We start from the raw sequence: 12,345 nt of genomic DNA on the forward strand, positions 1-12,345 counted from the left end.
GGGGGTTCCTTGGCACTTAACGGAACTTAGCAGGGTTCCCTGGGACCAAAATGCTTGAGAACCCCTGGCCTAGGGTTATCCAAGCTAAGTTTTCCTGGGTATCACTTAAAGCTAGAACACCATGCACTAACAGCACAGAAAGCAATTTGTCCCTCAAGACTGATTCATAATTGCAGTTAGTAGGGTGACATCGCTTCAAATATCTTGAGGTCACGTTTGTTTCAGACATGGAATGGTGACAGAGCCTCTTGCTGCCCAGTGCTACGAAAAGGTGCTGAACAACCTGGACCACGGCGTAGCTGTAAGCAGCTGCGGGATCCTTGAAAACACAATTTTAGCCATGCATAAAGAAGTAAAAACAAGTGAGGCGCAATTATAGTTCAGAAACAAAACGAGACTGGACAGCGGTTGTGCACAGTATGGTGGTGGCATCTTGGAAGACTGACGGTAAACTAGATGTTCCTGCAGTCCACTGCAGACTATAAGGTATAATAACATTTACTTGAAGACCTGTCTTTGTTATGTCATTGCAGACGTCACAAAACACGTGATTTGGGCAGGAGAATCGAAATTTTAACTTTGACAGATTAATTTCTCAGTGAATAAAGCCTTGTTTGCTGCTGGACAAGAGCTCAGGGCACTATAAACACCAAATATTTACAATAAAACAAACTTGCATTGCGTCTGTGTGGCGTCCTTAAGACTGCACGTGTGAAGCTGCTGCTATTACCTCAATTCAGTCTCTATGTTAACCAACTTCTATTGTTTACTTTTCGTGACCTATTTCTAAGCCTGCATGTGAAAGCTCCTGGCAGATTTTGCCAAATGTGGGAATAGCCTTTCTTCCTATGTTGCATGTATTTTGTTGTTGCAGGTTCACTTTGGGTACAGCCACAGTCTCAAGGAGGCCAAATTGGCGTACATCATGGCGAGCCGGGCGCCGGCACGCATGGCGCGTGAGTTGACCCACATATTTTGGAACACTAAGGAACTACAGTGCCGCACTTTGACCGGCCAGTCGCACCGGCAAGAGGCGGACAGAGTGATCTCACTGCCAGTGATGCCTTCAAAAGTGGCGCCCATAATGTGTAGGGTGGGGATTTTGGAGGAGGGAAGGTTGATTTACATCAGCAAAATATTAGCATGCAGGTAGTACAGTTATGAAGCGAGCTGGTTTGGCCGTGTCAGGCGGCCAAAAACTACCGCGAAATTTCAAGCAAACGCCCCCCTGCAGGCAAGTTGACATCAATCGCGGAATGACACCAAAATTTAAGATGGTGGCAGCAAAAATCACCCGCCAGGAAAAATACGGGGAATCCACATTCACCTAATTTTTTGTGAAGGAATGTTAGTTATCACTATCAAAAACATCACAAGGCTCCTCCGAGACATTCCCAAAAAAAAGTCCACAGAATTCTGCTTGGAATCCGCCCTGGTCGCCTGGTGCCCCTTCTCCAACATGTGCCAGCCCTCCACGCATCTCGCCTTCCCGAGAGTCATCCAGTGCATTGCTTACGCTACAGCCCCTGAAGGACTGTGCCTTGGTATCCTTGGGTACAACGGCCCACGCATTGGCGCAAAATCGAGCACATGCTCCTCCCAAAGAAACCGACATCACCATACCGAAAACGAATTGTGTACGTACAGATCCCCGTTCGATCAACAGTCAGAGCCTGCATACCGTCGTCACCTGCTGCAAGTAGTTCGCCCTGTTGGTCCCACCAGTATTTCTATCAAGAGCGTAGTGCGGCCTGCAGGAAATGGAAGCCTACAACGCATTGGAAGAGCAAGGGGTGCTTCCCAGTCATAAGGAAACCAGTTTACAATGCAGGCGCGAGATTGGGCCGCCGTTTTTGCAAGTTATACGCAACCACAGGCTTTTGTAGGCAGTAATTAGACAACTGCACCTACAGTCATAGTTCACGAGGCCCAGTTCACCAGAGCAAAGCGGTCGTAGACCCGTGAAGCCACTCAGGCCACCTGAAAGTAGGAAGCTGCGTGCTCAGCCAGGTGCCTGCAGTTGTCAGTCCCAGCTGCTTTTACCTGGTCTTCCCCTAATGCCAGAGGTCCAGTGGCTCAGCACAGACGGCATGGATAGGAACTCAGAAGAGACATTATACACTCTGACCAATGATTTACAAGTCTCCTGCAACAATGGGGGCTTCCGAGGAAACCAGCGTGTGATGAAGGCACAAGGCGAGCTGGTTGCTGCAAAGAGTAACATGGATGGACAGTGGCTCATGTTCGGCCCCAGGGAGCGGGCGCCCAGCTATGTGGCTCATTTTCTCCGTCGATTTCCACGACATTCTGTGTTGGGCTGCTAAACACAATGGGATTGGATTATAGAAAGAAAGAAAGAAGTTGAGGTTTTTTGGCACAGCAACCTCTCGGTTATAATGCGCCAGACGCAGGGTAGAATAGTTATGCAACGGTTAAATGATGTTATTCAAGGTGTTGTGAAGATTAAAAACATTTTAAAAGGACTCAAAGATGCACATAGCTAAAACCGGTGTAGAAGGCCGGTGTCCTCAAAAAATTTGAAAACGTTACTAAAATCCACCAACGGTTCATCACTAAGTAAAAGCGCAGGGTGTAAAGGGATGCAAAAGGTGTATAATGCTTTGAAATGTCTAATGCGTGCTGCTTCAAGGTGTGGGCAGCTTATTAAAACATGGAGTACGGTAAGAGGATCTCCACAGTGGTCACACACGGGTTTCTGTTCTTTCTGGATCAGGAAGCCGTGTGTGAGCACAGTGTGACCTATTCGCAGTCGGCATAAAATAACCTCATAAAAACGATTTCTGTGTCTGCAACTTTTCCATTCAGATAGGTATGGTTTCACTAGGTGTAACTTATTTTCAGTCTGTCTGTCCCATTCAGTTTGCCAGTACATTGTAATGGACTTTCTTATGGTGTTCCGAAGGTCCTGGTAAGGAACCTTGGACTTCGTTATTGCACAATGCTTACTATCGTATGCTGCTCTATCGACAGTTTCATTTTCTGGAATGCCAATGTGGCTTGGTATCCAACAAAAGACGACACTAACCCCTCCCGATGTAAGGCGGCACAGTCGATTTTTTAGCATACCTACAGCCGCATTTTTTGAAGGGACAAGGGAGGTCAAAGCACGTATGGCGCTTAAGGAATCTGTAAAAATCGCCACTTTTTGTAGTCCACTTGCTATTACGTCTTCAATAGCTGAGGTTATACCAAAAACCTCTGCAGTGAAGACACTGCCCTCATCAGCTATCCTCTCAGCTACAGTAACTGCCGACGAGTTTACAAAAGCATAACCAGTATGACCAGCAGTTTTTGAACCATCAGTAAAGTAGTGGCAATAGCTACTGTATTTATCCTTAAGTGCAAGAAATTCTTGGCGCAAAAACTGGTGTGGAAAAGCTTTCTTCTCGTATTTTAACAGTGACAGGTCACATTTGACCGCACTATAGTCCCAAGGGGCTAAAGCATCCGATAAACTCAGAAGAGTTGGCGGGCATATCTTGAATGAGTACAGAGTCATGTACTCCTCCAAACGGAGGGCAAGAGGGCGGACCACTCTTGGTTTGTTCTCATAGAGCTTCTTGTACTTATTTTCAAACAATTCTTCGGCACAAGGATGGTCATTTATGCATGCTATTTTGGCTGCATATACTCCACTTAGGTACGCTCGACGGTACTGCAGAGGCCACTCATTGCACTCAACGTAAAGACTATCAACAGGGGAGGTACGATATGCACCTGAGACAAGTCTGAGGCCCAAGTTGTGCACTGGATCGAGTGAGGTGAGAACAGATTGGCGAGCTGACCCATAAACAATACAGCCGTAATCAAGACGAGACCGTACAAGTGAGCCATAAATTCTGAGCAAACATGCGCGGTCGGCCCCCCATGACTTGTGCGACAAAATTTTCAATATGTTAAGTGTCCTCATGCAGGTCATTTTGAGTGTCTTTATGTGAGCCCCAAACGTTAATTTGGAGTCATAAATGATGCCCAAGAATTTGTGCTCACTGTGTACTGGAACGAGCATATCCCTGATTTTTATTTCAGGCTTGGCATGAATACCTCGTTTCCGCGCGAAGCACACACATGCACACTTCTCAGGAGAAAAGCGAAAACCGTTTTCATCTGCCCATCGTTGCAACCGATTGACCGTGGTCTGGATTTGTCTTTCACAGACTGATTGGTTACATGATGAAAAGGCAATCTGCAGGTCATCGACGTAAAGGGAGTACATAACTGGTCGAGGAATAACCTTTGCCAAGGAATTTATTTTAATGGCGAAGAGTGTCACACTTAGCACACTGCCCTGAGGTACTCCATTTTCCTGGCTGAAAGAACGGGAGACTGCATTGCCCAGTCTCACAGTAAAGGTTCTTTCTTGAAGAAAATCTTGTACACATGAAAACATTCGCCCTCTGATTCCCATTGCTGCCATATCCTGCAGAATTCCATACCGCCAAGTGGTATCATAAGCCTTAGCCATATCAAAAAAGACAGCAAGGCAAAACTGGTTGTTAACGAAAGCATCTCGTATCATTGTTTCAAGCCGAACAAGGTGGTCAGTTGTAGACCGAAACTGCCGAAAACCACATTGAAACCTGTCTAAGTAACCTGAACGTTCGAGAACAAAGACCAATCTAAAATTGACTATCCGCTCAAATGTCTTGCACAGACAACTGGTCAACGTTATGGGTCGGTAGCTTGATGGACAGTCGGGTGGCTTCCCATCTTTCAGTAACGGAATTACGACAGCCTTTTTCCATGCTTTGGGCAGCCTACCCGTTTTCCAGATTTTATTAAAGAACTTCAGAAGCACTTCTAAGCAGCTATCATTTAGGTGTTGTAGAAAAGCGTAGTGAATGAGGTCAGGGCCAACAGAAGTAGCCTTGCACTGAGCTAGTGCTCTTTTAAGTTCGTACAATGTAAATTCTTGGTTGTAGTCTTCAGTGTTGTTGCTAGTATTTTTAATCCTGAGCTTTTCAGCACTAGCCTTATGTCTCATGAACTCTTGTGTGTAATTTGTATCGCTAGAAACATCCGAAAAGTGGGCACCTAAAACATCCGCTTGCGTTTGCAACAAATCGTTCCCACCGTCGGTAGAAAAAAGTGGTACCGTAAACCGTCTGTAGATGCCTCTGACTTTGCGTACATGGTCCCAGACTTTTTTTGCGGGAGTGGTAGTGTTTATTGTGCTTACAAAGTTTTGCCACGAGTTTCTTTTTGCTTCTTTTCTGATTTTTCTGGCAGCAGCTCGGGCAGCCTTAAAGCTCAGGCAGTTGTCCATGGTAGGGTACCGTCTGAACACACCCCAGGCCTTGTTTTGCTTTTTCCGAGCTTCGCGACAGGCATCATTCCACCACGGCTTTGGCTGCTTAGGGATTCGGCCAGATGATTGTGGGACGGCTACTTTAGCAGCTTTAACAAGTTCCTCGCAAATGTAGGCATTTGCTTCATCTATGGACATACTGCTCATGTCAACTCCCTCAAAACTGACCAGATCCTTAAATTTTCCCCAGTCTGCTCTCTCGAGCCTCCATCGGGGTGGACAGTTTTTGACGGCTGGAAGTGGCTGCACGTCTCGCAACAAGGCGGGAAAGTGGTCACTTCCGTGTGGATCGTTCACTACACTCCACTCAAAGTCCATCTCGAGCTCTGGCGACCCAACACAAAGGTCTATCGCAGAAAAGTTTCCCGTACCCGCAGAAAAATATGTCTTGTCTCCATTATTGAACACAAAAAGACTGTTATTCATCAACCACTGTTCGATTTGTTGTCCCCGACTGTCGATTTTGTCACCTCCCCATAGGCAGTGATGGGCATTAAAGTCCCCCATAATAACAAATGGTGCAGGCAGTTGCTCAATAAGATCATCAAGTTCCTGTAATGACACATTATCAGATGGTGGCAGATAAAGTGAGACAACAGTGACCAGTTTGTTGACATAAACTTGTGCTGCAACGGCCTCCAGTGTAGTGTCAAGTTGTATTGACTTTAGAATTGTGCCCTGTGCCACAACCAAAGCCACACCCCCTGAAGCGCGGGTGCTCTCTTCTCTGTCCTTTCTGAGGAGGTGATAACTGCGGAGAATTTTATCGTGTCTTTTTGTTAAATTTGTCTCCTGCAATGCCACCACTTGGGGCTCATATTCATCTAACAACTTGTGTATGTCGTCAATGTTGTGAATTAAACCTCTACAGTTCCAGTGGATGAAGGGAACCGGCATTTTAGTTTTTTGGATAAGGTACAATTACTTTTTTTTTTTATACTTTTTGTCAGGTGGTTTCCTTGCAGGAGGTTCACTTCTTGCAGGGATCTTGGATGCGTTCTTCCCAGTACCTTTAGAAGGCACAGGTAGGAGAGATGTTGAGTGTCTTCCAGTGCCCCTTTGGGGCCCTGAAAGGGACGAAGTGGAGGGAACAACGTCCATGGCCTCCTCAGCCGGAGCAGAGAGGGCCGGTGGTTGCACAGCCTCAGGGGCCGGAGCGCGTGCAGTCGGCTGTGGCTGTGCTGGCTGCTGCACGGGGGGAGACTGGGCAAGGGCCAGGTCAGCAGAGCTAAACTGCGTCCCTACCGATGCCCGAGGCGGCCCGGCCCCCCGGCGCGCCACCTCGGCGAAAGTGCCTTTTTGCACAAACCAGAAGCGTCTTCGCGCTTCTTGAATTGACAGACCTTCTTTTACCTTGATAGCCATTATTTCTTTTTCATTTTGGAATTTCTGGCATTTTCGTGAGTACGCAGGGTGTGGCCCTGCACAATTGACACACTTTACTTCCTGCGCTGCGCAGGAGTTCGCGTGATGATCAGTACTCGCGCACTTGGCGCACGTCTCTTTGCCCCGACAGCTCTGCAGTGTGTGACCAAACCTCTGGCACTTAAAGCACCGGCGTGGGTTTGGGATGTATGGACGGACTCGATGGACTACATAGCCAAGTTTCAGGGATTCAGGAAGCTTGGTGGAGTTGAAAGTCAATACAAGGTGATTAGTGGGGATGTCAATGTCGTTACGTCGGATCATGATACGCCTGACAGCAGTAACATTTTCCTCTTGCAGGCCCTCTAAGATTTCATCCTCCGTGAGGTCTGCGAGGTCAGGATCTGAAATCACTCCTTGGCATGAGTTTAGGTTTCGGTGAGCCGATACTTTTATAGTTAGGTTTGCTAACCTTTGCATTGCAAACACTGCATCAGCCTGGGCTTTGTTTTCGCATTCAATGAGGATACCTCCAGAGGACATCTTTGTAGCTTTGCATTTACCGCCGAGGACAGCTTCCAGTTCCTTAGCGACTACGAATGGCGAGGCCTTTCGTAGGGGGCACTGGCTGTCGGTGGATTCGATAACAAGAAATCTTGGAAAGCTTTGTTCTTTTAGTTGGAATGGGACCCTTGATACAGGGTAGCTTACTGCGGTGCGAACTCGTTTCCGAGCCCGATCATGAGGAGATTTTGTCGTAGCCATAAACTAGCAAATAAACATTCAGCAGCCATGCTGGCCACCCACCTCGGAGCCCAACACGGGAACGCAAACTTGCGTTAGCCATACGTGGCCACTATAACCCTGCATAAAGAAACCTAGGGTGGCCATTCACACAGGGTTAACCCTTGCCGCCTGGAAGAGGAGATCGGAAAGCAGAAAAAAAATAGAGGACAGGAAAGATGGAGAAAGAAGACAGGAAAGCGAAAGAGTGGAGAGGGGGACAGGAAAGGGCGACTGGCTGATTCCCCCTCGGCCGGGTCAGTCCGGGGGTGCCGTCTACAAGAAGCGAGGGCCAAAGTGGCGTGTTGCCTCCACCAAGGGGCCCTAAGGTCCACAACAACCTCGGTGTCGGCTCAGCCACCAGGATCCCCTTTTCCCTGGACACGGCTAAGCCACGCACAGCCTAAAGCGTGGGTGGGTCCAACCCACATGGGCTCGGGGTCCGCGGTGTCGCCACTACCGTCACCTTGAACGTACAAGGTGCCCCTGCGGGGGGATTGGATTATAGACTGGCCGCCGCACGCCAGTGTTGTGATAGGGTGTCCTTGTTGTCAGTAGTCACACGTCGCTTATTTCAGGGGGTGGCATCGTGCGCGGACATTCTTTTAAACAGATATTTCAAGCTCCCGCTTTAGCTTTGTAAGCTTGTAGTACTGAACAAATAAAATGAAAAGTGGGAGCAGGGTGGCCATTTAAACGAGGCTGTGCCACTCTGTATATTACCATACTCTGTAAAATCAGATTTGACACCACCTTCCCTTCCCATGATGGGGCTCTTAATACACTACAATGAATGGCTTACAACAGGAGTTCAAATAGTGGTCGTAAAGTTTTGAAATTCTTAAAATCGAATTTACCCAGCTGCCCCACGTACACAGGTACATCTGTTTGAAAATGTCTCATCAACAACATGCAATACTGTATGAGCGTAGGTTTCGGGGTTTTCTTGATTTACATTGCAGATTGAGCTTCTTGCAGATTGTTCTGCATGCAAGAGGAGAGAGGCCTCTAAAGCTACCTTGGCACGTTTGGAGACGGCGCTTAGTTCAGGCGATGAAGGAGAATCAGTGACACGCCAGGTCCGAGTGAACGCGAGTTTTTCCTTCATGGATGCCCACACTGCCCACACGTTTGTAGAGGCACTGGGCTATGGGCAGACAATGAACCCTGAGGGGTCAGTAATGATTAACCTGTTCGTGCAGCAGGGAGCCACCCCCATCAGCCAAGTGCAGAAATGCCTGCAGTTTTATGTCGAGCATGTTCTGTTTGCAGGCAAGCGTAATGCACCACGTTCATGCAGAACATTTTATCGAACTCGAGAGGACATACGGTCACACATACAGCGCTGTATCCACAAGGACAGATACAACTCTGTGGACCAGGTTAATACAGGCAGGCTGGTTCAGGAGCCACGAGAAAAGACCACAGGAAACTACTTTTTCCAGCCCTACCAAAACCACACACAGAAATAAATGCTGATGACAACATACTTGAGGGCATTGCAAATGAATGTGAACGAACACTGATGCTTTGCATGCAGACCGCATTCATGGAGATGGCCATAGAAAAGTACTCAGGTGATGTCGTGTGTGTCGTGTGCCTGAATGCAACGAACTATTCACTTTCCTTTCTTTTCTTGTGATAAAAACACCAACAGGCTATCTGATTGTGGGTTTGTTAAGTGTTCAGTTCGAAAGTTCAGAGTGCATTTTAGCAGCACTCCCGATTATCAAATCGTGGTCCATGAGTTTCCAATCAAGGTATTGGATGACAGATTATTCCCAGGCGGAAATATGTCTTATACCCGTGCTACACGAGAGTTTCGAAGGCCTTTCAGTCGAACATCATTTGACTCAAAGGACACCTTTGAGCTGCTACACGACGTTTTTCAAAGGCCTTTGACTGAAATGCCATTTGAGTCGAAGGAGGACGACATCCGACCTTTGAAATTCTCAAAGGCCTTTGAAACGATAACGTTCGTACTCTCGGACGCAGTGTCTGCATGTCGCAATAAAGAAAATATTTATTTACCATTAAACTTTAATTTTAAAATGTTAGCTTGCAATATTTTCTTGCCAGTTTTGTTTTTTTGTTACTCTGTCTACAAGTATAAGGTAACTTTGTACTCTCCATACCGGCGGTGCGAAAAGAAAAAAAATCTACGATGGAAAGTATAGTGAACTAGATTAGGGGTAGTGGGCCGCGCCTGAAGCTGAAAATCCGGAAAAACCTAGCGGCCGCGCGGCGGCGCTGTAGAGCCTTTCACCTGGGGTGCCGCCGCCACGCTCGCGCGCTGGTTGTCTCTCTTGTTTACCCTTGTCCGTGTGTTTGTGTTGGTGTGGGTTTTGTGACTGTATTTGTTATTCCATATGCCGTTTTTCACCGAAGTGACATGACGAAGCCTGATCGGAGCAACTACTGCTTCGCTCCCGGTTGCAGAACTGGGTACAGCGGCTTGAAGAACGCGCCGAAGTTATCGTTGTTTGGTGTGCCCGAGGACGACGAAAGACGACATGTTTGGGAACGCAACCTTCACCGTGCTGATAAGCCCCTGGAGCCGTCTGACGCTGTGTGTGAGCTGCATTTTGAAGAGAAGTACATACTCCGACACTACGTTCACGTCATTGACGGAAAGGAAGTGAGAATACCACGTGGAAAACCATCGCTTTCTCCGGACGCAGTCCCGACCATTCTGCCGAATGTTCCCAAGTACCTGCCGAAAGTACCAGTATGTGAAAGGCTTCCAAGAAAAAGGGTGTGCGCAGAACCTGCAGAATGTGGCTCATCAACTTTGCTTGCCAGTGACTGAGCTTCGTCTTGTGGAACAGCGCGAACTAACAGGGACACAAAACGAAAGAAGTGGACTGTTAGTTCGCGCTGTTCCACAAGATGCAAGTACACCAACTCGCCCAACTCGCCACCCTGCGACTGAGCTTCGGACGGATGGGCCGGCAGTCGACGTGCAGGACATGCCGTTTGATTTGTGGAATGTGCTCTACCGACAGAGCACTGGGCCGCGCACAAATTCACCAACTATGATGGTGCTGCTTATGTTCAAGCCTTTTTCAACAGTGGGTCCCACGTTGTCGTTATAGAAAAGACTGTTCTCATGAACTGCCGAAGTACACAAGGCGACGTTGTGTGCCGGACGTACGTTCGCCGCACACTAATATCAGAAGCACTCTCGCACACCATGGAAGAAGCGAAGCAGGTGTTGCCTGATGCTGAGTCGCTGCACATTTGTAAAGGAGCTGGCGAACCTGCAGACTTGTCTTGAGTGTGAAGTGCAGAGGAAGTGTGCCTGGAGAAGGTAAGAAAATATTTTTACACCCAAAGAAGACAGTTATTAATGTGCCTAGCGGTTTGTAATTGCTGTTGTAGTTCCATACTGCACAAAATCGTGCATGTTTATTTACCATTTCGAAATAGCTCAACTGTTGCAAAGCAGTGCCAAACGTTTCTTCTTTGTGCAATGGTTTTCACGCGATCTCTTTACTTTGCAGGAACTGCATGCATATCGTACAAGTACCTTAGGAAGGCTCGGTTGACAAGACGGAGTGAGCTCAAACGAAAAAGGCTACGGGTCGCACCTGCCAACAGGATACGACTACTCAGTCAGAAGAATCGGCGTGCTCGCGCAAGGCTGGTGAGCCTTACTGCTAGTCTTAATCATATGAGAGCACAGTGTGCAAGCATAAAAGAAGAAGCTCTTGAGGAAAGCCTATCTTGCCTGCCACCTAAACAGCAAGCAAGTGTACGCCAGTGCTTTGAGGCATCAAGAAGGGCCAGCAGAAAAGGAATGCACTACAATCAAGAATCGATTCTTGAGTGCATCCTAATGAAGATGAAGAGTCCGATACTATATCAACACATTAGGAAGCATGAAATCTTAGTCCTGCCATGCAAGACAACTTTGAAAAAATATGTGAAGACGTACAGGTCATCATTCGGCTTTAACATACAGTTATTAGACATCCTAAAGAAGAAAACTAGCAACATGTCGACATTTCAAAGGCGCGGCGGCCTGCTTGTTGATGAGCTAAAGCTGTCGGAGCATTTGAATGTTACATCATCATGTCAGATACAAGGATTTGAGGACCTCGGCACGTTCACAGGAAATGAACATAAACACCAGGCATGTGATCATGGCATGGTTATCAAGGTCGTCCCTTTTACTGGTAGGTGTAGCCAAATAATTGGAGTTTTTGCCAACAAAGGCAACATAAAAGGGAATCTGCTCTTCAAGATAATGATTGAAGCCATTATATTGTCTGAAAAGGCAGGCTTGTTTGTTGACCATATTTCATGTGATGGTGCTGCGTGGAACAGGAACATGTGGCAATTGGCTGGAGTGAGTGCTTCTTCAAAAAAAGTTGTGTAAGACAGAGCAACCTGTCGACAGCAAAACAGACTTGCATTTCGTGTCGGATTTTCCGCACCTGATTAAATGCCTAAAGAACAAACTACTCAAGACTAGATTCACAACACCTGTTGGAAAGGTTAGTCCAATGTGTGGTATTGTTGAAATTACGTCCATGCTTTACATTGCTGACTGTTGCCTTTTTATTTAACATTTAGGTGTCGATTCGGGCAGTGCGTGAAGCATTTCTACGTGACTGCAACGTGCGTACACTCAAGGTGATGCCTGGTCTAAGTGAGACACACCTGGATCCAAACTCCTTTGAGAAGATGAGGGTTTCCCTCGCATTCCAGCTTTTTGGAACATCTGTTTTGAGGGGGACGTCATTCTACAAGGCTGACATTGACAAAGTATGTGGCGGCATCAGTGCAACGCAGGAGTTTTTTGCGCAAGTTGTTGTTACTGAGTTCTGTTTATCTACTGGTGAAATGAATACCGTAACGGTTTG

General features: G+C 47.2%; 1 protein-coding gene across 1 annotated transcript; it reads left to right on the forward strand.

Moving 5' to 3' along the window:
- Positions 1 to 9,107: 9,107 nt before the first annotated feature.
- On the forward strand, positions 9,108 to 10,788 carry LOC144167921 (uncharacterized). The gene is made up of 2 exons (XM_077697047.1): positions 9,108 to 10,278; positions 10,456 to 10,788. Exons 1-2 carry the CDS (start codon positions 9,870 to 9,872, stop codon positions 10,752 to 10,754), a joined length of 708 nt encoding a protein of 235 aa, XP_077553173.1. The 5' UTR covers positions 9,108 to 9,869; the 3' UTR covers positions 10,755 to 10,788.
- The last annotated feature ends 1,557 nt before the right edge of the window (positions 10,789 to 12,345 follow it).

This window comes from Haemaphysalis longicornis, unplaced genomic scaffold (assembly GCF_048455015.1).
Source record: "Haemaphysalis longicornis isolate Haplotype H1 unplaced genomic scaffold, Haemaphysalis longicornis Haplotype H1 scaffold_2, whole genome shotgun sequence".
Classification (NCBI taxonomy): domain Eukaryota; kingdom Metazoa; phylum Arthropoda; class Arachnida; order Ixodida; family Ixodidae; genus Haemaphysalis; species Haemaphysalis longicornis.